This window comes from Somniosus microcephalus, chromosome 6 (assembly GCF_052327205.1).
Source record: "Somniosus microcephalus isolate GS21.2 chromosome 6, FLI_Smic_1.0, whole genome shotgun sequence".
NCBI classification, from domain to species: domain Eukaryota; kingdom Metazoa; phylum Chordata; class Chondrichthyes; order Squaliformes; family Somniosidae; genus Somniosus; species Somniosus microcephalus.
This window is the reverse complement of record NC_140992.1, coordinates 251,386,194-251,413,237: the sequence shown is the minus strand read 5'-3', so window position 1 is coordinate 251,413,237 and position 27,044 is coordinate 251,386,194. Positions and strand designations below refer to the sequence as shown.

Sequence of the window (27,044 nt, the reverse complement as noted above, 5' to 3'; positions counted from 1 at the left end):
GCACATGTTTGTAAGCTCTGAAGTCTTTTCTAGTTTGTTACCAAAGGTCCTTAAAGGCAGCTGTTACACCACAGACCACTGCCCATGTGCCTGACAGTTACTCACACTGGAAACACCATAGTCCCCAGAAACCCAGAGAACATTAGCACAGCTCTGCAAGTCTCTACATTGAAAATTCATTATACTGAAAAGGCAGGCGGACGTGCTGCCAGAGAGTGGCCTGAACAGTCTTGGTCTACACTTTCCCCTCAGTCTGATGCATACTCCGGTTTAGACTATCACAGGTGCAAACTCTTTCATTCCTCGCCACAGTCTATCAGTGTGCCTCTGGATCATGCTCCAGCACACATTTCTATTGTTTTAGAACAATACCCGGTCACTACATTGTTCGGAAATGTTCGGACCTCCCCAGCAACCCACTGAAACAATACATGGTGGACCGACACCCAGACCCAGAGCAACGAGCGAACACACCCTCTCCATCTTCAAGCCTATTCTTCCTTCTGAAGTATTTCAACAACAACTTGTATTTATATAGCGCCTTTAACGTAGTAAAACATCTGAAGGTGCTTCACAGGAGTTTTAAAAGACAAAAAAACATTTGACACCGAGCCACATAAGGAGAAATTAGGGCAGGTGACCAAAAGCTTGGTCAAAGAGGTAGGTTTTCAGGAGTGTCTTAAAGGAGGAAAGAGAGGTAGAGAGGCAGAGAGGTTTAGGCAGGGATTTCCAGAGCTTAAGGCCTAGGCAACAGAAGGCACGGCCACCAATGGTTGAACGATTATAATCAGGGATGCTCAATCGGGGGGTTGTGGGGCTGAAGGAGATTACAGAGATAGGGAGGGGTGAGGCCATGGAGGGATTTGAAAACAAGGATGAGAATTTTGAAATTGAGGCGTTGCTTAACTGGGAGCCAATGTAGGTCAGCGAGTACAGGGGTGATGAGTGAACGGGACTTGGTGTGAGTTAGGACACAGGCAGCCGAGTTTTGGATGTTGGGTAGAATGTGGGAGGCCAGCCAGGAGTGCATTGGAATAGTCAGGTCTAGAGGTAACAAAGGCATGGATGAGGGTTTCAGCAGTGGATGAGCTGAGGCAAGGGCAGAGACGGGTGATGTTACGGAGGTGGAAATAGGCAGTCTTAGTTATGCTGCGCATATGTGGTCGGAAGCTCATTTCAGGGTCAGATGTGACACCAAAGTTGCGAACAGTGTGGTTCAGCCTCAGACAGATGTTAGGGAGAGGGATGGAGTCAGTGGCTAGGGACCAAAAACAATTGCTTCGGTCTTCCCAATATTTAATTGGAGAAAATTTCTGCTCATCCAGAACTGGATGTCGGACAAGCAGTCTGACAATTTACAGACCGTGGAGGTTTCAGTTAATTCAGACAGGTTTTGGTCTAAAATGACTGTGATTAGGTTAAAACAATTGGAACTTTTAATCCAAAACGAGTCACAACACAAACCATCCCTACTCGAGTGGGTTGCTGGGGAAGTCCAAAGATCCTAGAACAAAGTAACAGCTCTGATACTTGTCTTGTTTTAAATAATTGAAACATTTCTGTGTTGTGCCTTTCACCCAGACCAATGAATTGATGGAAAACTAGTAACTTTAAAACTAAGAATACTCTTTCAGTCCTTAAAGATAAATGATCTTTGTTAATTCTTTGCTCTGATGCTAAATTAAGGTGGTGTGACATTGGGTTATGTTTTAACTATCGGGTGCCCAACTGGCAGAGCGCGCCAACTGGCCACATGATCCCTCCAGTCGGCGGCCCGGTTCACTACTGGGTCGCCAGCAAGCTGCAGGCACCAAATAAGCACCCCGCTGCTGCTCACCGGATCTGGGCCGGCACAATATCGAGCGGCTGACCTGGCCAGCAGGAAGCTCCGGCAGAACATAAGAACATAAAAAGTAGGAGCAGGAGTAGGCCATACGGCCCCTCGGGTCTGCTCCGCCATGGCTGATCCGAACCTAGACTAGCAGAAGGCCATTGTAACTCCGCTACAACTGTGGAGGCTGGGTCATTGAATATATGCAAGGCGGAGATAGACAGATTTTTGAACGGTAAGGGAGTCAAGGGTTATGGGGAGCGGGCAGGGAAGCAGAGTTGAGGCCAAGATCAGATCAGCCATGATCTTATTGAATGGCAAAGCAGGCTCGAGGGACCAAATGACCTCCTCCTGCTCCTACGTCTTATGTCTACAACCCCAGATGGAGTTAAGATCTCCCCCCCCGTTAGGCTAAACAGCTGTCGTACTTTGGTGCAATTCAGCCAGGGAAAGTTAATGGATTACTAATGACTGGCCTCAGTAGCAGCTTCACACAACATATTTCCTGTTGATGACTGCAGTCAAATTTGAACTCTGCCCCATCGTTCAGCATTTATACGTGCTTACAGAATGCTTTATAATGCAATAAAATAGATAGTCTTCCAGTAAAACAGCCTCTCCTTCTCATGTGGCTGGTAGACTCCAATTTAATACCTTGCATGGCTGACGGATTTAAGCTCTGGTTAATACTGGACCTCGAAACAACAGAGATGAGGCGCAAGCAACAAACCTGCTATATTATTGGGCCCTGTGGTGAGAAATAATTCATAAAACACTTGCTTCTCTACAACATGGGGGGGGAGGGGGGATTTTTTGGGGGGGTCAGCGGGTGCGTTCGGTGGCGGGTTGGTGGGAAAAACATTTTTTGACAGCGGGTTGGGACCCCGCTGTCAATGTGCCGCCATGCGACTTTCGCAGATGTCGGGTCTGTCAGGGCTGAACAGATCCGGCACGCAGCAGCGGGGGAGGCAATTCAGGTCATTATGACCTTGTTAACAGCCCATTAAAAAGTATTTTGAGCTCACTTTACCATTTTACGAGGTCGCCCATGGGGTCCATGCTGCTCGGGGATCACGTCAGCTAAGGAGGTCAGGAGTTGAATGACCATGGAATCATCTCATTACTTGACAGCTGAAAATGTGCTATAAAAGCTCCCATCTCACAGCTGTTCACTTTCCAAGCTCAGAAGCTGTTGCTTACTGCATTTGGAAGACTGATTGAGCTTTATGCAGGTTGCAAGCGTTTGGAGCAAACTCTCTATTCAGTGCCACCTCATTGGAACAACCTCTCTCACCATTGACAGATCGCTTCTGTCATCTCAAGTTCACATGCCATCTATTACATCAACATGGGTGCCCTTTATACTCTCTCACCTTGGTCCTCAGAATCCCACCACGATTAGCTCCAATACCAGCAGCACCAGGCGCACCAGCATCACCAACAACCACTCCAACCTTTTCCGCAATCAACTGATGCTGCACAGGACAGGACACAGGGCATCAGCACCCGACCACATTGCTGCCTGGGATGCCAGGAATGGCCTCACCATGGCCAAATTTACTTCACTTGACGCTGTACACCCTGGCTGCCACATGATGTGCCAGGTTGGCACCACCCCACACCAACACCATAAAGTATCCCTACAATGCCCAAGCCATTCCTTTCACACTCATCACCATTGCGGGGAGTACGGTTATGTCTCGCCATTCACAGCAACTCACTAAGCCACTTCCAAAGGTGCACACAGATCTGCCCGAGAATACAAAGTGATGAAAATAAAGGTTTCAATGTTTGAAACCACATTAACAGAAACTTTACATAAACATTGGCTAAAACACACAAGTGCTTACCCTTGTGTGTTGTTAGTTGGTATGATTGGACTAGGATGAGGATGAGTGTGAGGGGTGGCTAGTGAGATGGGGAAGTGATAATGTAGATAGAGAGGGATGGGTGGAGGTGCAAGGTAAGTTGATGTGAGTAAGGATGTGCAGGAGTAGGGTAGGGAAGTCAGAGTGATGGGGATGTGATGACTGGCACAGCAGGAGGAGGTTGAGTGTGGCTTTGCAGTAATGTTTCGTGATCTACTGAGATCATCGAAAGGTTTGCACCACTTGGAGTCTAGTCCTCCTGACGACATCCCTGCTTGTGCCCTCCTGTGCAATATGCAACCAGGCTGCATTGGTCTCCTGGGGAGGTCTCTGCCGCCCACTGGAAGGGAAGAGGACCTCCCTGTGTGCTGTGACTCCCTCCATAAGCGTCATCAAATGACATAATCAGACCCGCTTCCTTCAATTGGCCGCCAAACGCACTGGGGGGGCTTAACAAGCCCAATCAACGTAAAATCATTCTACACAGCGGGATGGAGCCAGCAGCGGGGCCGCAACCCGCCATCGACGTCGCCCGCCACGAACCCGCCGAGGTTGGGGAAATCGCGGCCATGATCTCCAAACAAGGAGAAACAGTTTTCTACAGTAGCCATCACTACGTAAAAACCAAGCTGCTCACCTGGGTGGACCACAGGTTGAGCTGTTTAAGAGATGGCAGTTTGATTAATTGCTCTGCACAGGCACTCGTTACATTGGTGAAGGCCAGGCTGAGATTTTCCAGATTTCCAAAAGACCCTGAGCTGAGAAGTCTGGCTAGGTCCGCATCCTAAAAAAGAGAAAAACATATAAATGTATGACTATTAAAATATATCAACAAAGTTCACTTCTGCATACATTTTGAGTCACTCCCAATTAGATTTTAACAGTCACTCACAGTGAAATCAATCTGGGTTTTTGCTTGTATCTGACTTAAAGAAGGGACTAAAGTTACTGGCTCCCGCAGATTTTCACGAAACATGCACAGGAGTCTGTTGTAACAGCTAACAACTAACCCGTGGAGCCATCCATTCTGAAGCTCGAGTCACAATTGGTGATGAGCTTTATGTCTCAGTGCCAGTATTGGTATTCAGGATCAGGAACGGTGCCAATCCACACTCAGATGTACGGTAGCCAATATGAAATGATCATACTAGATTTATTGTCAATGTTTGACTTTTCCAGGAGAGGTGACATGCAAAATCTGCACAAAGGTGTTTTCCTGTTGTATAAATCAAGAAAAAGGAAAAGAAAAGACTTGCATCTATATAGCACCTTTCACGAATTCAGGACATCCCAATTACAGCCAATGAAGTACTTTTGTATGGAAATGCAGCAGCCAATTTGCAATCAACAAGGTCCCGCAAACAGCAATGAGATAAATGTCCAGATGATCTGTTTTAGTGATGCTGGTTAAGGGATAAATATTGGCCCGAACACCAGAAGAACTTCCCTCCTCTTCTACAAATAATGCCACAGGATCTTTTAGGTCCACCTGAGAGAGCAAGAGGGCCTTGGTTTAACATCTCATCTGAAAGATGGCACCTCTGACAGTGCAGCATTCCCTCAGTACTGTACTGTGGTGCCTGCCTAAGTTATGCACTCAAGTCTTCGGAGTGGGGCTCAGCCCCACAACCTTCTGACTCAGAGGCAAGAGTGCTACCACTGCATCAAAGCTGACACCTAGGAATATCTTTTCTCAGATATGGGAATTTAAGGCTGTGATTATACTCAAATAGTAGTTAGAGTCAGTTCCAGCCTGGCAGTACCTGATTTATACTATCTAGACTTGAATCAAACACTTAGGCAAGAAGAGAGCTTTGCATATTCATCATGCTTATGCACATGTGCAGAAATACACACCCAGCTGGGAAGCTTTAATTATCTTGAGAGCAGAATGTCTGTTCAGGTGCTCAGGTTGCTGCCAGTACTGGTGTAAATGGCACATATAGGGGGGAAAATTCAGTTGTTTGCGCCTCCCGTTAGCGCCTTAAGAGGGCGCTAATGGGGCGCAAAGCAACTAGTGCCCGGGCGCAGCGATGTTTGCGCCGTTCGCGAAATTAACTAGACATTTTGCGGCGGCGCTAAACACTGCCGCCACGATCTCCTGCGTCGGCAGATTGTGACATCATTCGAGTGCGCAACGCCCCGTTAGCGCCCTGGACTGGATATTGAGTGGCGACCCCTGCCTTACCGCCTGCCGCTAGCAATGACAGGTTGAGGGGAGCGTTATGCTGTCAGAAAGGGACTGGGGGAGCGCTATTTAAAGGCGACCGCTTCCTGCCTTTTTTTGTCGGTGATGTTTTTGCACCACGCATTGAGAGAGAGAGAGAGAGAGAGAGACTTCTGGAGAGATTCAACGCTGTGTGAAGGAGTTTTGAGTACTGAGCAGCACTTTGCAGGTTTATTTTGATTGGCTCTTCCTTGCTTCGCCAGCGCTCTGAGGTAGTGCCTCGCTCCTCGGCCTTTACGCCTGAAGACAGGTGTGAAGCGCCTGATTTAGTGCTCCAATCACCTCCAGGGTCGATAAAAGCCAAGTTTGCTGTCGGAGGCGATAATTAGCGGCAGGCGCTAAACTTTGCGCACGGCCGATAATGGCGCCCCAAACGGGGCGATACTGAATTTTTCCCCCATAAACGGCACAGAAGGAGGCCATTACAAATACAAATAAAAAAATAACCTATTTCTTCTATCCTGTAAAAAAAACTTTTTCATTAAACCTCAAGCTTACTATCAGCCAATTATACAGTGATGACTGAAGGAATACTTCAGCGTATGGTCTTATCCCAGAGTATCCATCTGAAAATCATGAGCCCATACCCAATTTTAAAATGTTAGAGTTAATAGAATTAAAACTATTTTTCCTAAAAATGGTGATCGGAGGCCACCATCTTCTTGGTGTTTCCAAGGTTAGGTTTTCAATAAGTTGCAGCAAGTGCCAGAGCCAAGGATCAGCAATGAATAAATAAAAATAAAAACAGAAAATGCTGGAAATACTCAGCAGGTCAGGCAGCATCTATAGAGAGAAACAGAGTTAACGTTTCAGGTCGATGACCCTTCGCCAGAACTGCTCATCAACCTGAAACGTTAACTCTGTTTCTCTCTCCACAGATGCTGCCTGACCTGCTGAGTATTTCCAGCATTTTCTGTTTTTATTTCAGATTTCCAACATCCGCAGTATTTTGCTTTTGGATAAGCAATGAATAGTCTTGTTTCCAAGTCTCAGCAATCCCAAATATATGGTGGCCTACATTAGAGGCCAGCGATTATGAAGAATTTAAAAATAATGAAAATATTCACTTATATAGATAGTGGGCCATAATTTGTGGTGGGTAATAACAGCGAACTAACAGCATTCGCCATTATTACCCCTTTGAAACTGACTGTAACTTCAGGATGTAGCGCATGCACACCCTAATGCAGAAATCTTGATGTTGTGGTCAGTCATTCACTGCTCCGACACTGGCTGGGCTGTGGTCCCCCCCCCCCCGCCCCCCACCATATCCGGCAATCAGTGAATTCAGTGAAATTGATGAAAACTTGGGCGTTTCTGCAATAATATCGCTGTTAAATACCCCATTAAATGTTAAGCCTTGATGAAATAGGTGTAACTGGGGGTTTAACAGCATATTTACTGGTAAGCAAATGTTCTGGCCCTGAAAAACTATGTTTTATATTTGTGGAGTGTCAAATTTCTCCATTATGATAAAAATTACAATTTCAAAAAATCTTTTAAAACAAAAATATTGTTTTTCAAGTTTGTCCATATTTCAGGTTCTACCTTATCCCCATGCAAGAGCCCCAATCTTTGCTTCGCTCTCTGTAATACTTTTTTAAAGTCTGGATAAAAGCAGCTTCTCACTTCCTGATTTCCTGTCTGTGAGAATTCTGCAATGGGATTGGCTGCTTAGGCAGCTGGTTGACGCCACAGCAGCTTGCACTAGGGATTCCCACTACACAGCGCTATAATCAATTACATGTCGAGAAAAGCAAACTTCTCGCCACAGAGATTAGGCAGCTTTCTTTGGGGCCCACAAATTATAGGCCAAAATTGTTTAAAAAATTGAATGGAGGGGTATTTTTAGACAAATAAAGCACAAATCCGTAGAGCCTTATTCTGGACTGTTCCTTTGAATAACTAGGGTGGAAGAGGTTGACACATAGTTATTTCTTCACAGGAAGCTCAATCTGGGTGACATTTAGCACCACTGAGCTGTAACTAGGTAAATGTAAATAACTACCAGCTATCTCAGCTATTGTAGTGACCCACACTGAGCTCGACTGGTTATGTGAATGTTCATACAGCCAGCTAGAGTAAAATTTCAAAAATAGTTGCTGGATTTTATGAAGGATAGGCATTAGATCCTCAAACTGGAGTGGAGTTTGGAGTTAGCTTTAGTTAAGGAGCAGATTGAAAGTGTTGGGGCTGTAATAGAGACTCGAAAGATGATGCTATCACATACCCTACAGAAAGATTTATTGCCATCAGCTGACACTTATGCGCTGGGTCAGTGGTTGATATCCACACTAACAACTTGCAGAGTCAGACCCTAGAGCATGTAAATATGACTTACTTTTACTCAGAATACATCATAAGTATGTCATTCTGATGCAATTGATCTGCTGTTGCCCATGCACACCTACACAAGAGTGTAACTTGGCAAAATACAATTAAACGTGGTAAATAAACAAGATGAAAGAAACATTAATAAATAAAACAGCAAGAATCTTCCTACTCTAGGAAACTGCCCTGATGGATTATTAAGCAAATGTACGGCTCAGTCAGGTACTGAACACACTGACCAGGAAAATCCCAGGTTTGATCTGTGAATTAAGTCTGTGCTGACTTAGCTGATCACAGATGGTGCGTCAGTAGGGTCTCTGCAATTGGAGCGGTGTCCGATCGTCGTGTCCCCACTGCTCCTTGTGCTCAGATCAGCTAACCTGTAACAAAACCAACGCTACGGAGCGAACAATCAGTCAGAAAGCCCACTTCTGATTGCTATTTGCTCACCACTTCTGAAGTGTGGGCGTCAAGTGAGAAAAGAACCCGGCTTAGCTGCAATCACCGCCACAGTCGAATAACGTGTCAACACTCACTGCTTAAGCTCACAGGTGAAAGATGACCACTTGGGGTAAGCAATCAGAGCTAGCAGAGTGAATCAGCCAGCCTGTGCCCGTGCCTTCAGGAGGGGTGGGGAGAGAAAAAAACCTTCCTGGGTTTTATTATTCAAACTTCTGTTGCTTGCCTGCCACAATCAGCTGGTGCTCAGCTGTTGCTGCAACCTCCTGTAACCATAATGGCTGCATGTACGGTGGCTGTATAGTTCAGTTCGTGCCCTCATTTTATTACTGTGTGTATACATTCATAGCTCTTTAATTGAAAACAAAGTTGCATTTAGAACGTCAGTCAAAACCGTTAATGACATGTAAAGAATGAGCAGTGTTGCATTGGTGAGGGATGAAAGATGCACCATTCACATCAGGGAGTCTAAAACTCTCCTGCCTGTGGGGCAGACTACATTCAATGTCACTCCCATGTGCATTCCTCAATTTGGCCCTCTTTAGCTTATTCAATTGATAGGACTCAGCTATTGTGTGGCCAGCAGCCTAACCACACAAATGCTTTTTACATAGCAGTCACTGCAGGAACCAGTCATGCCTTGTGCATGTTTCAAATGGATGACCTTTAGAAGGTCAGGAAGGACTCATATCTTTTTGAACATCTTTCCTCAATGTCAGCATGATCTGCCTGATGGCATGGTGCTTATTTGCTACTGTCAACTATGCTGAGATAATGGGAGTAAGCCATGGCTGCAGCTTTCTTATTGTACAACACAGCCCCTTTAATATATAAACATGCATTAACTGGGAATCAAATCAAAAGGGAAAATGCTGTGGTTATCTTTTCATTTCTAAATATCTGCAGTTTCACAAACTACAGCTGGCTCCACTTACAGCAACAGTTAAGCAATCTTTCTAAATCCTACTGTCAACATTTCCACATTTGCTAATTTTAGCAGAAAAGCAGGCATGAGTAAAAAGCAATGTAATATGCTAATGACTTATTTGTCCCTGTTTAACGCTGCTCTCAGTATTCAAACTTCCTCAAAAATGGATTAACAAATATTGGGGAAAAGCACGAAACAAAGCCAATTGTTAATTAAATTCATTAATGTTGTGTATGTACCTTTAAGGGAATAACTGGTCTCAGACTGCAGTACCGGCAGTGACCACCCCTGTATAAAAGGCCCTAGCAGGCTTCTGTAGTTTCAGTTTCCAGGTTGTCTCCATTCAGTAAAGACTTGTTATAATCAACTCCTGCAGTCCGTGTCTCAATTATACATGGACATAATACTGGCGACGAGTAAGAAACGAACTGATCTGCAACTCGGCAGCACCTCAGACGACGTTATTGAAGGTTGAATCCAGAAGAAAAAAAAATAATCCAAAGGAACTCGAGAAACGGGCGTCGACCGCGGGCGACCGCCCTCCAAATCATCTAATTGAACAGTTGCAGGAGAGACTGTCGAGAGCCAGGCTTGGTTCTCCAGTCTGTGGTTTCCCAGCTAATCGGGCTGGTGGCAGGTAGTGCACTGATCCTTCCTGGGCTGCGGCGGGCTAGAGCTCGATCAGGTGGCTCTGCAACGGGGCCGGGCAGCGAGTCGGGAAGCAAAGAGAGAGAGAGAGGGTGGAGCACTCAGGGCGCGGCCGGTGCTTCGAAGCCGGGCAGCGTTCGGACCTAAGAAGAGGGAGGGAAGTGTCCCAGAGGGTCCGCTCCATGACGGGAACGGTTCTTCAATTAACGGAGCAAATATTGAAGCGTGATAGAAAAATAAAATACCGCGGAGAGCGGCGTTGGCAGCAGCGATCGGGGAGGTGCGAAGACCATAGGGCGTCGCCATTACAGGATAGTAAAATAAATATAATCGCCAGCAACAGCGTTGGCAGCAGCGGCAGCGGCGGGAAAGCGCGGGAGGCGCCATCTTAACTCGGTGGGGAAGAAGGAAAAGCGCAGGAGGCGCCATCTTAGATTTTCAAGATGCCAAAGACTGGCGATATCACTGCCTTCGATAATGCAATAGAAGACTGGACCACGTATGTGGAAAGAGTCGAGGTATATTGCGAGGCAAACGAAATAGCCGATGAGAAAAAGGCATCGGTATTGCTAAATTTAATGGGCGCAAGAACGTACGGCCTATTGCGGGACCTGATTACTCCAGCCAAACCGAAGGCGAAGAGTTTTAACGAAATTGTTGCTATCCTACAGGAACACCTAAATCCTACTCCACTGCTGATAGCAGAAAGATTTAAATTCCACAGGAGAAATCAGCATCAAAATGAGAGCAATGCCGATTACCTTACGGAACTACGCAAGCTATCAAAGCACTGCCAGTTCGGAGCAGGACTGGCAGATACCTTACGGGACAAATTTGTCTGTGGACTCCTGAGTGAAGGAACCCAGAAGAGGTTACTCTCGGAGAAAGAGCTGATGCTAGATAAGGCTTTCAGCGTGGCAGTATCGTACGAAGCAGCAGCAAGGGGAGCTGCGGAAATACAACAAAAGCCACAGGAATACGGCACCCACGAAATGACACGGGGATTTGCAAAATGTTATTGCTGCAGCAGAACAAACCATGACCAGAAGGACTGCTGGTCCAAGGACAAAATATGCAGGCAATGCGGAAAGATGGGACACATTGCACGAGTTTGCAGGTCTGGGAAGAAGACCAACAACAACAAAAAGGCTACTAAGGAACCGTACAGGAAAGTACAAAAGATGACAGACAGTAGTTCCGAAGACCAGATGAGCGATAGTGAATCCGGGAACAAGAGACTAAGCTGTCTCAAACTTCACAACGTAATTGCAAAAGAGGATCACCGAACCATTTGGGTCACCCTCACGATAGCAGGGTCCCAAGTCAAAATGGAATTGGATACAGGATCAGCTCTAACCGTCATGAATCGACGAGACTACGAGCGGCTATTCTCACACATACCCTTGAGAGAGACATCCATTGTCTTGAGGATGTATACGGGGCAAAAAGTATACCCCAGAGGAAAAATAAGGGTGCCTGTCGAATACAACGGCAAGAAAATACGGAAATTGTATCTCTACATTCTGCAAGATGGTGGACCACCGTTATTGGGACGTGAATGGATCAGAAAGATAAGTTTAGACTGGCACTCCATTCAGGCACTGACGGTGGCTGGAAAAAAGGATGACGACGTCACTCCTGGACGATTGTCAACAATCTTAGCTGACGCCAAAGAGGTATTTCAACAAGAACTGGGCACTCTTAAAGGCGTAACCGCCTCGATAAAAATAGAGGAGAATGCAATTCCCAAGTTTTTCAAAGCAAGACCGGTACCATATGCAATTCGCCCAGCCGTCGAGGCAGAGCTGGAGAATCTGGAGAATGCAGGCGTGTTATCTAAGGTAGACTGGAGCGAGTGGGCGACACCCATCGTTCCTGTCATGAAAAAAACATTAAACAATAAGTCTGAGGAGCCAAGGAAGGTTCGCATCTGTGGGGACTTCAAGGTGACAGTGAACCCAGTCCTTCACAAAGTACAATATCCTCTTCCAAGGATAGAAGATATCTTCACCTCACTATCTGGAGGGAAGCGTTTTACAAAAATTGACCTAGCACAAGCATATTTGCAGATGGAGGTTGAAGAATCCTCTAGGAAGTATCTCACGATAAACACTCACAAAGGTCTTTACCAGTATAATCGACTGGTATTCGGAGTAGCATCAGCTCCGGCGATATGGCAAAGAGCGATGGAACAAGTCCTGCAAGGGATTCCGGGGACTCAGTGTTACTTGGACAACATCCTAGTGACAGGTGAAGATGACAGTGAACACCTTGCCAACCTTGAGCAGGTGCTCACTAGACTACGTGAACATGGGCTACGAGCCAATCGCCCCAAGTGCGAGTTTTTTAAGAAACGGATATCGTATTGTGGCCACGTGATTGATGAAGAGGGGTTGCATAAGTCCCCTGACAAAATTGAAGCGGTAGTTAAGGCTCCAGCGCCTGAAAATGTGTCGCAACTGAGGTCATTCCTCGGATTGGTGAATTACTACCATAAGTTTTTGCCGAATTTGTCCACAATTCTGCATCCACTGAACGCCCTACTACGAACGGGAGTAGCATGGAAATGGAGTGATGAATGTAAGCGGGCCTTTCAGAAGAGTAAGGACCTAATCACTTCAAGAGAAGTATTGGCTCACTACAACCCATCACTACCGATAAGATTGGCGTGTGATGCGTCTCCCTACGGCATTGGGGCGGTACTGTCACATAAATTCCTTGATGGTTCAGAGAGGCCGATAGCTTTTGCGTCACGCTCGTTAACTTCAGCCGAGCGTAACTATGCCCAGATTGACAGAGAGGCCCTCAGCCTGGTGTGGGGGGTGAAGAAGTTCAATCACTACCTGCACGGTCAGAAATTTACTCTACTAACTGACCATCAACCTCTCGTCTCCATTTTCAACCCTCAGAAGGGCGTACCAATAATGACAGCACAACGGCTACAGAGGTGGTCCCTTTTCCTAGGGGCACACCAATATGACATCGAGTACCAAGGAACTAAACAGCATGGGAATGCTGATGGATTGTCGCGCCTACCGTTGCCGACGGTGGAAGAAGAACTGGCAGTGGATCCAGTGGAGTTATTCCACTCGACTATAGTCGAATGTCTCCCTGTGACGAATGCAAACATAGAAAAGGAAACACGAAATGACCCGACACTCTCCTGGGTCTATGATTTAACGGTGAAGGGATGGCCAGCACATGGCGAACCACTGCTGCCAGCATTCTCGCCGAGAAGAGAACAGCTGTCAGTGTGCAGAGGAACCTTGATGTATGGATCCAGAGTAGTAATTCCACCCAAATTGAAGGATAGAGTGCTCAATGAGCTTCATGAGGGTCATCTGGGAGGGGTAAAAATGAAGAACTTAGCCAGAGCATTTGTGTGGTGGCCGGGAATCGATAGAGAAATTGAAGAGATGACCAAGAGCTGTACAGGATGCCAGAAGGTCCAAAACGCCCCACCACAAGCCCCTCTACATCCATGGGAGTGGCCCTCATCTCCATGGCAAAGGGTGCACATTGATTTTGCTGGTCCCTTTATGCACTCGATGTTTTTAATTGTGGTGGATGCACATTCAAAGTGGCCAGAGGTAATAAAAATGTCCTCAACCACCACAGAAAAAGCTATCACAGTCTTACGAACCATATTCGCCAGGAATGGGCTGCCTGAACAGATTTGCTCTGACAATGGACCACAGTTTGTGTCTGAAGAGTTCCGGAGGTTCTTAAAGAACAATGGTGTTAAGCATTACACATCCGCCCCATATCATCCAGCCACTATTGGATTGGCCAAGAGGTTTGTTCAAACATTCAAGAAGGCTATCAAGGCAATGTGTAATGAAGATATACCCCTACAACACATGGTGGATAACTTCTTGTTTGCCTACTGGAATGCGACACATGCGGTTACCAACCAAACTCCAGCCATGATGTTCTTCAATCGAAGACTACGATGCCGCTTGGATTTGGTTAAGCCGAACATCAGAAGAGATGTGGAGAACAGGCAGTTTCAGAATATGAATGAAAGGCCAACCAGGAGTTTTAAGATAGGTCAACCAGTTTTGGCCCGGGACTACCGCACAGAGAAATGGCAGCCAGGAATGATCTGTACACGGCAAGGACCTCTCATGTATACCGTGGACGTTGGAGAGAGCATTGTAAGACGCCATGCTGACCAGATTTTAGAGTCACTGGAAAACGTCAACTCCACACCACGATCTGATACACCTGGCGATGAAACCGAAGTACCAATTGCATCTACCGCAGAATCGGTGATATTGGAAGCAGACGAACCAAACCACGACATTGATCCCGACTCAACCTTGCCAGAAGAACCTGATATTCCAAAGAGGCGTTTTCCAGACAGAATCAGGAAGCCTCCTCAAAGACTGAACTTATAATTGCTTAACTTCAACCAATGTATCTAGCAACCGTAATTGTAATTGTAATTAGTTATTATTTAGTTGTTAAATGAATGTTATGTACTGTTTATCTAAAAGGGGAGGAATTGTTGTGTATGTGCCTTTAAGGGAATAACTGGTCTCAGACTGCAGTACCGGCAGTGACCACCCCTGTATAAAAGGCCCTAGCAGGCTTCTGTAGTTTCAGTTTCCAGGTTGTCTCCATTCAGTAAAGACTTGTTATAATCAACTCCTGCAGTCCGTGTCTCAATTATACATGGACATAATAATTAACTCCAGGTTCGAGCTGGCATTAATGGGTGTAATCAATTTCCATTGCCAAAGACTGCTGTTTCTCTGTTACTTCAAACAAACAGAAATGGCATGCTTCAAAACCATTTTTCCCTTATCAATACCTTGACAATTTTGAGTCCTGAAATACCTTGATCAACATTTTTACAAGAAGAATTTAGCCTCTCCTAGAAGCCTGTGTCTTGTATAATATTCTTCCAAAACCCATGACTGTCAGCTGAGAAGAGGTAACAACACCCATGTCTACAATTCCTAAGCTGCCACAATCCGAGCCTGTGCAATGTAGAGAATCTCCCAGCGTGTGTCAGTCTGATTCTCCGTGCGATGACTCAAAGGGTATCTTTTCCTCAAACTATCCCAATCGTTTTAATGTTTGTTTTTTCCAAAAGATTTGGAAACAAACTGGAGTGTAAAGTTTCAATTTTTTTTTTTTTGAGGTGATTTTTTTTTTGCAGGAAAACAATTTTCAAGTGGTTGTGTTTACTTCAAAGAAGAATGGCTAAGAGAGAAACAGAAACAAATAGTGACATGCAGAGGAGGATGATTACAGCACCCACCTTAATGGGGAAAAAAAGAATGTCAGGTCCCGATGACTCAATGCGTCATTACACTACATGGCATGGTGCTGAGTCATAGAGTCATAGAGTTATACAGCACGGATAGAGGCCCTTCGGCCCATCGTGTCCGCGCCGACCATCAAGCCCTGTCTAATCTAATCCCATATTCCAGCATTTGGTCCGTAGCCTTGTATGCTATGGCATTTCAAGTGCTCATCCAAATGCTTCTTAAATGTTGTGAGGGTTCCTGCCTCCACAACCCTTTCAGGCAGTGAGTTCCAGACTCCAACCACCCTCTGGGTGAAAAAGTTCTTTCTCAAATCCCCTCTAAACCTCCTGCCCTTTACCTTGAATCTATGCCCCCTAGTTATTGACCCTTCTACTAAGGGAAAAGGCTCCTCAGTATCCATCCTATCTATGCCCCTCATAATTTTGTACACCCCAATCATGTCCCCCCTCAGCCTCCTCTGCTCCAAGGAAAACAAACCCAATCTGCCCAGTCTCTCTTCATAGCTGAAGCGCTCCAGCCCTGGTAACATCCTGGTGAATCTCCTCTGCACCCTCTCCAAAGCGTTCACATCCTTCAGTCATTCAGACTAAGATGATCCTAGGCTCATCTCTGATCTATGCTGAGTTAGTTGATCTCAGTGAAGCCAGCAAAGGGGATTCTACAATTCGCCTCATTGTCCCCACACTAATGAGGAACATTGGCCAGGGGGGGGTTTCCCACTCCAAATTACTATGCAGGATCATAGAATCATAGGATGTTACAGCATAGAAACTGGCCAGTGTTTTTCTCTACATGAGCCATCCAGTCTATTACCATTCTCCCGCTAGCTCCACACATCCCTCAATATTTCCTCATTTCCTTTTAAAGAATTTATGGCCTCTGCTTCAAAAGTGGTTTTTGGTAGAGAATTTCACATTCTAACCACCATCTGTGAGTAGCTTTTTTTCCAAATCTCCTCTTTAAGCTGTCAGCTTTAGCTCAGTGGGTGCACTCTCACCTGAGTCAGAAGGTTGTGGGTTCAAGCCCCACTCCCCTCCAGAGACTTGAGCAAGTAATCTAGGCTGACACCTCAACGCAGTACTGAGGGAGTGCTGCATTGTCTTTCAGAAACCGAGGCCCCAACTGCCCTCTCGGGTGGATGTAAAACATAAGGAGCAGGGGAGTTCTCCCCAGTGTCCTGGCCAAAATTTATCCCTCAATCAACATCACTAAAAACAGATTATCTTGTCATTATCACATTGCTGTGCGCAAATTGGCTGCCGCGTTTCCGATATTGCATCAGTGACTACATTTCAAAAGTACTTAAGCAAAATACTGCGGAGGCAACATCTGTGGAGAGAGAGAGAGAGTTAAGGTTTCAGGTCGATGATCTTTCGAAAGCCGCCTGTTTTACACCCCGCCCAATTTTATTTTCCACTGAAGTTATGGCGGCAGATCTGATCCCATCAGTTTCCCATCGGTGGGTTAGGCTAAAAGGATACCCCTAAGTGTCTGACTCCTTATGAGGTCAGAGCTGGGAGTTGCAAACCACAGTGAAGGCTAATCTAGAAACTACTAAAACAGAATAGGGAGGCTTACTTGTGGCTGTATGATGGCATTGGGGTAAAAATAGTCATGAATGGAAAAATGTCAGTTTAAATCCCAACTTACTGTGGATTTGGATGGCAGTGTTAGTCGTGTGGGTCCACCCTTCCTCTGCTGCAACAAAGAAAAAGCAATTCACATGAATGATGGCCATTTATCTGTCAGACAGTAACTATAACTCTAAAGAACACTAAAGGTATTTCCTACACTCCGCTGTTAAACTACCCTCTCCGCCTCACTATTTGCAGAATATAACTTGTGCCACTTGACATCAGAGTCTGAAATGCTGTACTTACTTAAAGCTGAAGTTTAATTTGGATGCGGTTAAACAATTTAAAGAAAAACTATTTGTGCTTATTGAGATGAGCAAAGTCAGTGAAAAAGAATGACATTTTAGGAATTGGAGCATCAGCACCAGTTATACCGATGTCAGACGCAGAGTAAAGCTCCTTCCGTTGTGCCCCCAAACCTCAGAAGATTAAATCCAATGCACAAGTATGTCATTTTTACTTGTCACATCGGTCAGCCTTCCAGACCTCCCAGTGATAATTTAGTATTGAATTACGGGCAGTAGAGCTCCTCAGAAAGGCTGTCGGAGGGGACCACATCCTTCCCCAAATAGATGGCAGCAAGTCAAGGGCATTTTTATACACAACAAGATTACTGCGCAGCATTGGGAAAGGCACAGGAGCAAACTATCTGCCGGATATCTCAGGTTGGGATTTGACAATGGGGATACTAAAAATAAGGAGAGAATACCGTATAAACTAAGGGTGAAATAGAAATGTAATAAAAACCTACCAGCTCTTTTAGCTCCCTTTGTCGGTCACAGAGCTGTTCATACATTTTCTTTCCAACATCTGTGCTTTCCAACGTGGAGATGATTTGAAGCTGTGTGTCATTGTTGTCTATGATGTTGTACTCGAGCATCAAACACAGGATCTGGAGTTTAAAGAAATTGAAGGAATTTTTAAAATGTAAAATGTCATACCAAAGAGCAACATCTTACTGACCACTGGAATTTCACAGTATGTCGGTCCTCCAAATATACAGCAATTCCCTGAAGATGTCAGCCTTGGATCAGTGGTTGCACTCTTGCCTCTAAGCCAGAAGGTCATGGATTCAAGCCCCACTCCAGAGACACAATCTAGGCTGAAACTTTAGTGTAGTACAGAGGGTGTCGGAGGTGCCGTCTTAGACATTAAACTGAGGCCTCATTTCGGGGGGTGAGGGGGGGGGGGTGATCCAACGAGAGGGTGAGCCCAATCCGTCAGCGGCCCGCAGTTCTTTTGTGGAGCTAGGAAGAGCACGCCTGCTTCTTCCGATTCCACAAAAAACAAACCTTTTGAAAGTTTTGGGGCCTTTTTTCAAGCAGTCCCTTTAAGGACCACTGGTAAGGCTGTTTAAGACCCAGTACAAATGGGCTGAGCTTGTGTAGCGCAAAGGAGCCCGATTTGCATAAACAATCAGCTCACGCCTGTTTTAGGTGGGCGCGACTGGCAACTAAAGGTCGCCCGATCCAATACGAACTTTGGGTGCAGATCAGGCACGGTAAATCGCCACCCGATTTTAGTAAGTTTTTCCCTCGTTTTATGCCCGAAATGGGTGAAACAAGGTTGACTTTCGCTCCCATTCTTACCACTAAATGTTGGGGAATATGAATAAATCCTTCCATTAAGTCATCAGTGACATACTTTTCTGCTTATAGACTAATTGATTCCCCATGGTGTTGCTCAGAGAAAGTCAGATGACAGGAGTGTTAGACCATGTAACAGAGCATGTATTATTCTAAGGTAGAGCTGTATTCCTCTGAAGTCACATGGACTAATTGTTGTTAAGGGAACTGAGCCAGAGGCTAATCAGACAGCTGTGAAAGTTTAATTCAACAACAACTTGCATTTATATAGCGCCTTTAACATAGTAAAATGTCCCAAGGCACTTCACAGGAGTGTTGTCAAACAGAATTTGACACTGAGTCACATAAGGAGCTATTAGGGCAGATGACCAAAAGCTTGGTCAAAGAGTTACGTTTAAGGAGCATCTTAAAGGAGGAGAGAGGGGTAGAGAGGTGGAGAGGTTTAGGGAGGGAATTCCAGAGCTCAGGGCCTCGGCAGCTGAAGGCACAGCCACCAATGGTGGAACAATTAAAATTGGGGACGCGAAAGAGGCCAGAAGTTTAGGAGCGCAGAGATCTCAAAGGCTTGTAGGGCTGGAGGAGGTTACAGAGGTAGGGAGGAGCATGGCCATGGAGGGATTTGAAAACAATGATGAACATTTTTTAATCAAGGCGTTGCCAGACTGGGAGCCAATGTAGGCCAGCGAGCACAGGGGTAATGGGGGAATGGGAGTTGGCGTGAGTTAGGACACGGGCAGCAGCGTTTTAGATGAGCTCAAGTTTATGGAGGATGGAAAATGGGAGGCCGGCCAGGAGAGCATTGGAACAGTTTAGTCTAGAGGTACAAAGGCATGGGTGAGGGTTTCAGCAGCAGATGAGCTGAGGCAGGGGCGGAGTCAGGCGAAGTTAAGGAGGTGGAAGTAGGCAGTCTTGGTGATGGGCCGGATATGTAGTCAGAAGCTCATCTCGAAGTCAAATATGACACCAAGGTTGCGAATGGTCTGGCTGAGCCTCAGACAGACAGTTACCAGGCAGAGGGATGGAGTCGGTGGCTAAGGAACGGAGTTTGTGATGGGGACCAAAGAGAATGGCTTTGGTCTTGCCAATACTTAATCAGAGGAAATTTCTAGCAGCAAGTCAGAACCCAGGATGAAATGTGTGGAATTCGTTCTCTCTTTTTTAAGTAAAATTGCCAAAGTTATTTGTTTTAAGACATTCTGACCCCTGTGTTAGTTAGGGATTCTCTGGGGCTGTTCCTCTACCTTTCAAATGTTGTTTTTTTCTCCGCTTTTTAAAAAAAAAGATATTTTGGAATAAATTTGCATATGAGTCAATTACTTGCAAAATATTAGCCTAGAATAAACTTGCCTATAATGAAATAGAACACAAGAAGTATGTCGTGATGGATAGGAAATGCACATACGTGTACCATTTTTATTTTAAGATAGACAGACAGACAGACATAGAGACACACTGGTATGCCACAGTGTACTTACTGGGCCATAGATTTTAAATGTAATGTAAATAAAAACAAAATGCTTAATATAACTTCAGGCCTGTTATCACTGTAACTTTTAGTGTCCTTCCTTCTATTTCAATCAGATGCAGCAAGCCCTAGTCCAAGTTTAATAATGGGTGTCCACAGAGTGTTTTTAAAATAAGATTTGACAGCAAGTAATTGTAATGAGTGTAACTGCATACTATCAGATGTGTGCCGAACTTTCCTTTTGATTTGAAATTTCCAGTAACATCCCCTTGAAACAGCAGCTCATAGGGTGGCCAATGTTCACATTTTACATTATATTGCCTTTGCATGACCAGTAAGCAAATGATCTTTTTAAACAGGCTTTTGCAGTATATGTTACTGTACATAATATTCACAAAAACAAACTCTTGGCAGGGAACTCACTGCTGTGATTCAGTCTCTGGGGCTTCACTCGTACAGCTTATGAATGTCATCAGGAACCCTCAACTGAAATACAGCATTTTGATTCACTGCCAGCCACCGATTATAATGTATTTAATGATAGTCATTGGGGTACATGACTGTCCCAGCCTGGATTTCTACAGAGCAGCTATTTTGTGGTTATCGCCATATTGTTTTGTTTGAGCCCAAAAAATAAACTTGTGCGCAATCTGCAGGAATTTTCTATTACTTCCCTCCTTGAATATTTGTTGCTTCACATTTGATTCCAGTAATCTGTTCGCTGCCAAGCTGTCGAAACAGCTCTCTAAGTAAATGTAAGATTTAACTGACAAGCAGACATTTTAGAAACACCACTGTCGTTAAGGGAGACAATTCACTGCAGTACAGCTCGAGTTCACAAACTTTTACGTCAAATACAGGCGCAGAATTCGCAAAAAGGCAAGTCCCTTTCCCATTCCCATAAAAATAAGTTAGAAGACAGAAGAATGTTTATTATAGTCATTACAGGTCATACACTGTCTAGACATTTTGGCCCTGTTCAATATCTGACTCTTTGCAAGTCGTGCATTAACATAACTTCACTCGGGAGGTCCAAGAGCTCAACTCTTAACTCGGTGATTCACACTTGAATATGGACGTCTGGGAACGAGTATCCCCAGTCCACCAGCTGGTCTGGAAACAGAGGACACTAGCTGTGAGAGTAGGGTGCATCTCTTTCTGCAGGATGCCTCCTGCCAGGCTGGCCCTGGAAAAACAGTTATGGATGGATCCATGAAGCTATCTTGAGGATAGACTCTCTGGCGCTCTCAAAAAAAAAGGACAAGGATGACTAAGTCAGGGAGAATTTAATTATTTTTTTTAAATGAACTAAAAATAAATAAAACAAGTCCAGCTCCAAGTGGCTGTCTACACCTGGTTGATTTCACTGGCCCACCAAATTAGTTTATATTGGCTATAAAACCGAAGTAAGTTTTATTGCGAATGAAAGGTTTACCTTTCTGTCTAACCGGGTTATGAATGTACACATACAACATGCAAAGTTGCCCGTGACAACTGAAACAAAATATTGATGCAGCATGCAGTTAAGATGCATGCAGAGTATATTAATCATGAGGTTATATAACCCATTTCTATGTGTGAGGCTTACCTCTACCATTGTTTGGTTTCCTCTCAAAGCCAGCAGCATACAGGGCCCCAGTTTATTCTCAGCCAGCGATAACAGGAACTTCTTTGTCTTGTAGCAGGAACCCATTAAAATGTGCACCTGAGGAGAGAAACAATATGATGTGACTGCACTCGTATGACAAGCAACGCATTACAACACACACACACACACACACACACACACACACACACTGATATTTACCATTTTCTGGTTTTCAAAGGGACGCCATATAATTTGGAGCTAGTTAAGCAGCACGATGCACTGGTATACCAACATGTGCCATACAGCGATAGCTGCTGGCTTGCATTTCTTGCTCCACGTATGACAAGTTTTCAATCTCAGAAGGGCCGCATCAAAGAGGCACAGAGTGAAGGCAAGGTGCCCCCTCCCCCCTCCCCTGCCGTGGGAGTGAAAGGGAAAGAAAAACAGAGGGAGGAGCAGACCAGACCTTTCATATGTGGCATTTACTCTAGTACTGGCAACAGTCCAAGCACTGGTCATGAAATGGTGCTTGGCCTGAAGGAACCCAAATGGGGAGGCAAAGGTTTTACTGAAAAAATACATTTTAATTACAGTGTTCTTGCTAAATAAATAAAGCCATTTACAATGTGCAAAGTTCTGTGCCGCTATCTGCAGGGTAACAAAGTTGACTATATGCAAAGATGAAGCACAACTTGTCCTTGGCTTAAAAGGGCGTTGCCCGAATCTTTCTCACAGGAGAAACAGAAAAGAGATCATGTTATACGACAGTGTCCTTCCCCATCTCTTTCACCTGGCCTAATCAGGATTACTCCGAGAATCCCAGCAGTAACGCCTGTGCAGGCTCACTTGGTTCTGCTAGAGATTGATCATGGACTCCAAGTGGTTCAACTAAAGTTCAGAGATGAGTGACATTATGTGAAAGGAGAACTGGAACTTGCCTATGACAACAAACACAATGGCCCTATTTATTCGCCGAGCTTCAGTCTTTCAAGCTCCTGTTTATAATATAGCTACAGATTTGAACATGTTGTGAATTTTCAGCTAACGTTTTCTAGACGACAAAGTACAAGCCAGAGTGTCGAGCTATTTACTCAAATTACAGGCCAAGTAATGCTATAAAGGCAGATATTTGCAGCAGGCTGGTGTAAGTCATGCGTCATCCAGGTAATTTAGTACCTCCTAGCACGTAGACCAACTTGGAGCAGTTGTCTGCCTAAACCCTGGGAATAATTAAATTATTTTAATCATTCGGACCCAAACTCTATGGAATCTCTGTGGGGACTCTGGTATTATCGAATCTGCTGCAATGTTCAACCTTCAGCTATAGTGGTATGTATGATAGTAAGCATCATGTGGAGATTAGGGAGGGGCACAGTGCTGTAAATAAAGCACAAGGTCTGCTGCCATGTAACGTCAACATAATTGCAACTCTCAGCCGAGTGGGAGGTGCAGTGAGCTCTTGATAACAAAATCAATGCAAACTTCTGCTTTTCAAGGCCAGATCCCATTCTGAGGGTTAGATTTTAACCGGTGTAAAGCGGCCCGAAAAACAGCTAACCACCCCGGTTATGCCGGCACTCTGGCTGCCACCTTCAAAGGGGCCTACTGCTAGGTGGCCAACGAGCCTGCCAGTGTCAGGGGGTAGGTCCCTTTTAATATGCAAATCGTGTTCCAATGACATAGCTAATGTGTCAGCCAGTGGCTCAGTGGGTAGCACCCTCGCCTCAGAGTCAGCAGGTTGTGGGTTCGAGTCCCACTCGAGAGACTTGAGCACAAAAATCTAGGCGGACACTCCCAGCACAGTGCTGAGGGAGTGCTGCACTGTCTTTCAGATGAGGCGTTAAACCGAGGCCCCGTTTGCTCTCTCAGGCAGTTGTGAAAGGTCCCATAGCACTATTTCGAAGAAGAGCAGCAGAGTTAACCCTGGTTTCCTGGCCAATATTTATCCCTCAATCAACATCACTAAAAACAGATTATTTGGTCATTATCACATTGTTGCTTGTGGGAGCTTGCTGTGCGCAGATTGAGTGCTGCGTTTCCCACATTACAACAGTGACTACACTTCAAAAGTACTTCATTGGTTGTAAAGCAATTTGGGACGTCCGGTGGTCATGAAAGGAGCTATATAAATACAAGTCTTTCTTTCTGTTTTTATAAGGCCTCGATTCCCATTTCAGGACAGTACTGAGCTAAAAGTAAGTTTTGTTTGTGGGGCCAGGAGTAGGACTGCTTAAAAAGAAGCTAGGTTTCGGTCTCACCGGTTACCCCCCTCCCCCTACCAACAGATCCACCCCTCCCCCATCTACCTTTTGACGGGCTGGACCAGTCTCTGGGCTGCCCGATATTGTGCCAGCCTGAAGTCAGTGGACTGTCCCGGGGCGTCCAAAGCCCACAGGGGGAATGGTAGAGGTCTGGCCCTCAAAATGGACTGGGCCTCCCCTCGGTTCTGTCAGGCGGGCGGCACCCTCTGCCGGTCATCCGCTCGACACTCAAAATCTAGCCAGAGATTTCAACCGCAGTACTGACTGAATCGATCCCAGAATATGGCTGCAATGTGTCAGCTGTGGCTCAGTTGGTAGCATCCTCACCTCTGAGTCAGAAGGTTGGGGGTTCAAGTCTCACTCCAGAGACTTGAGCACAAATATCTAGGTTGACACTCCAGTGCAGTGCTGAGGGAGTGCTGCACTGTCGGAGGTGTTTTCTTTCAGATGAGATGTTAAACCGAGGCCCCATCTGCTCTCTCAGGTGGATGTAAAAAATCACATGGCACTATTTCTAAGAGCAGGGGAGTTATCCCCGGTGTCCTAGCCAATATTTATCCCTCAATTAACATTGCTAAAAACAGGTTATCTGGTCATTATCACATTGCTGTTTGTGGGACCTTGCTGTGCGCAAACTGGCTGCCGCGTTTCCTACATTACAACAGTGACTTCAAAAAGTACTTCATTGGCTGTAAAGCACTTTGGGACGTCCGGTGGTCATGAAAGGTGCTATATAAATGCAAGTCTTTCTTTCTTTGCAATAAACCAGTGACATCGTTATATGCTGCTGAAAATTGTAACTTTCCTTCCTGTTCATATCCTCATAGAAAGAGCAGTGATCAGAGATTGAATGCAACTGTTACAGAACCCTAAGCATGTATCTTGAATTTGAATTTGCTGGCGTTGACTCTTCAGACTTTATATAATAAAGGACATAAGCCAAACATATGTGCAAGTACATTTTGGAAAGTGCCTCACTTCCAGCTGAAATGAATAGAGGATGAAGTCTTGTCAGTCTGTGTGCTGACATTACGCTTCTGAGAATACAATTAATCTACTCAGGATGGGACTATTAGAAGCAAACGTATTGAGCAAAAAATAAAACTTTCTATCACTCATTTTTAATAGATAAAACAGAACACCAGCAATAAAGATTAACGGTTTGGATCATTTACTGCATAGAATATTGTGTAAATAAGTGCCATTTTAACTCAGTTTAATCAACAAAATGTTATCTGATGATTATTGGTAACATAAACAGAAGGTATTAACTCACATTATTGCAAACACGTACCATACTGGCAAAAAGTTCCCCATCATCATCACAGGCTACTCCTCCTGGACTGTAGAGCTGGAACCAACCATCTTTGCCAGCCCGAACACTCAACAAACAGGAATGGACCTGCCAGAATACAATTAATCTGCTTGAGTTTCTGGTGTGCTAAGTCCTGTGGTTAGCGTATGCTCAGTGACCCACATTAGACTGGTACAGGATGACTTTTACTTATCCAGTGATCTACTTTTCAATTTCAGGTCAATTTAATGGTTTCACAACCAGCGAACCAGTCATTTCCGTGTACAGGGCCTGACTTAAAACTAGGACTTGACAGCAAATGAATGACTCTATTTAAATGCAAATTACTTTTTTTTAAATAAGCAATGAACAAGATTAAATAATTGCATTAGTTCAATGAGTGCATGATGTATATATTATAATATACACAGACACACACATTGCCAGATTCAATTGAAAAATGTGCTGCAACTCCAATGTCTAGTTTATAGGGTGGGTTGGTTCCTAGTCTAGTCTCAGAATCCATTTTGCTTTGCACAACCTTGTTGGTATTTACCTCAATTGGCATTACTTCTCATTGGGCTAATATAGTTAATCTCTTTACTAATCTATGCAAAATGTGACACTTCCTCATATACAAATGCAGCCTACGTACAGACAGCATGAATGCTCATGGCGTGAAGAGAGAGAGAAAGAGAGAGATGGGGGAGGCTACCATGTGCAGATACTGACTGTTATTCTGCCTACTTTTTGTAATGTGCTGCCCTCAGATTATACTTGGCATGAAATTTTGCAGGGGCGGGGGAAAGGGTTTACTCTGTGACATTAATTTGCCAACCTCATAATTGAGTGCAAAAGGACAAATTAAACATTGTGAAACAAGGTATAAATCTACCCAGTCTGAATTGATAGAAATCAACCTTAAAAGGTCAAATATTGCAAAATGGCTCACGTCATAACAGGATTAATACAATGGCCACTTGATGCTAGGAATTAGTAGGTTGATTTATTGTTTTGTTTTGGTTTTGTGTTTTCATTATGGTCTACCTCTTGGATAATTGGTAATCCTCATGTTGGAACCAATCCTCAAGGCAAGAGTTAATTTCCTATGTCAAGTGGTCGCCATTTTATCAAAGGCTTGACTTTAGGGTCAGTCTGACAAAACACGAGGTCAACTACTAACCATGATTTTGAGTTGTTCTGTAAACGTGGCAGTGGCTTTGGGGATCATTGCATCCAAGCCTGACTCCACACAATGGGTAATGAATGGAAGGGCTGGCTAATTTTCCCCCCTCCCTAGCCCAGCAATACTGAAATCAATTGTAGCACCCCTGGTGCCAGTCCAGCTGCAATCAGCTAACTCAATGCAGACTCGGAGTTGGATTTGGGGCCTTCAAAAGATATAGGGCCAGAATTTACTGTAAAAATAACGACGCGGCTAATGGCGCTCACCGTTACTTATGCGCAAATTGGACAACAACTTCAGGTGAGTGCAGATGCGCAGTTAAACGCGAAAATCCGGAAGTTGCTTCCCGAGCTGCGCCGCTCCTCCATAAACTGTGCGAAAATGGCATCTCGCCATTTGGCTTCCCGTCCATTTGATGCAGATAAGACGCACTAGTATTTGAAAGATTTTTCCCGTATG

At 44.9% G+C, this 27,044-nt stretch overlaps 1 protein-coding gene across 4 annotated transcripts in view; it reads right to left on the bottom strand.

Annotated features, from left to right (window-relative positions):
• Positions 1 to 27,044, bottom strand: part of cmip (c-Maf inducing protein) — a 251,793-nt gene that overhangs the window by 9,440 nt on the left and 215,309 nt on the right. For 2 of the 4 annotated variants that reach the window (XM_085991750.1, XM_085991753.1), the window contains exons 14-18: positions 25,382 to 25,507; positions 21,845 to 21,961; positions 17,957 to 18,097; positions 17,222 to 17,269; positions 4,337 to 4,483 (exon numbers count right to left, since the gene is read on the bottom strand). In XM_085991750.1, the coding sequence (XP_085847876.1) occupies positions 4,337 to 4,483; positions 17,222 to 17,269; positions 17,957 to 18,097; positions 21,845 to 21,961; positions 25,382 to 25,507 (579 nt within the window). The remainder of the gene's footprint in view (positions 1 to 4,336; positions 4,484 to 17,221; positions 17,270 to 17,956; positions 18,098 to 21,844; positions 21,962 to 25,381; positions 25,508 to 27,044) is intronic. The other 2 variants (XM_085991751.1, XM_085991752.1) reach the window with 2 other exon arrangements.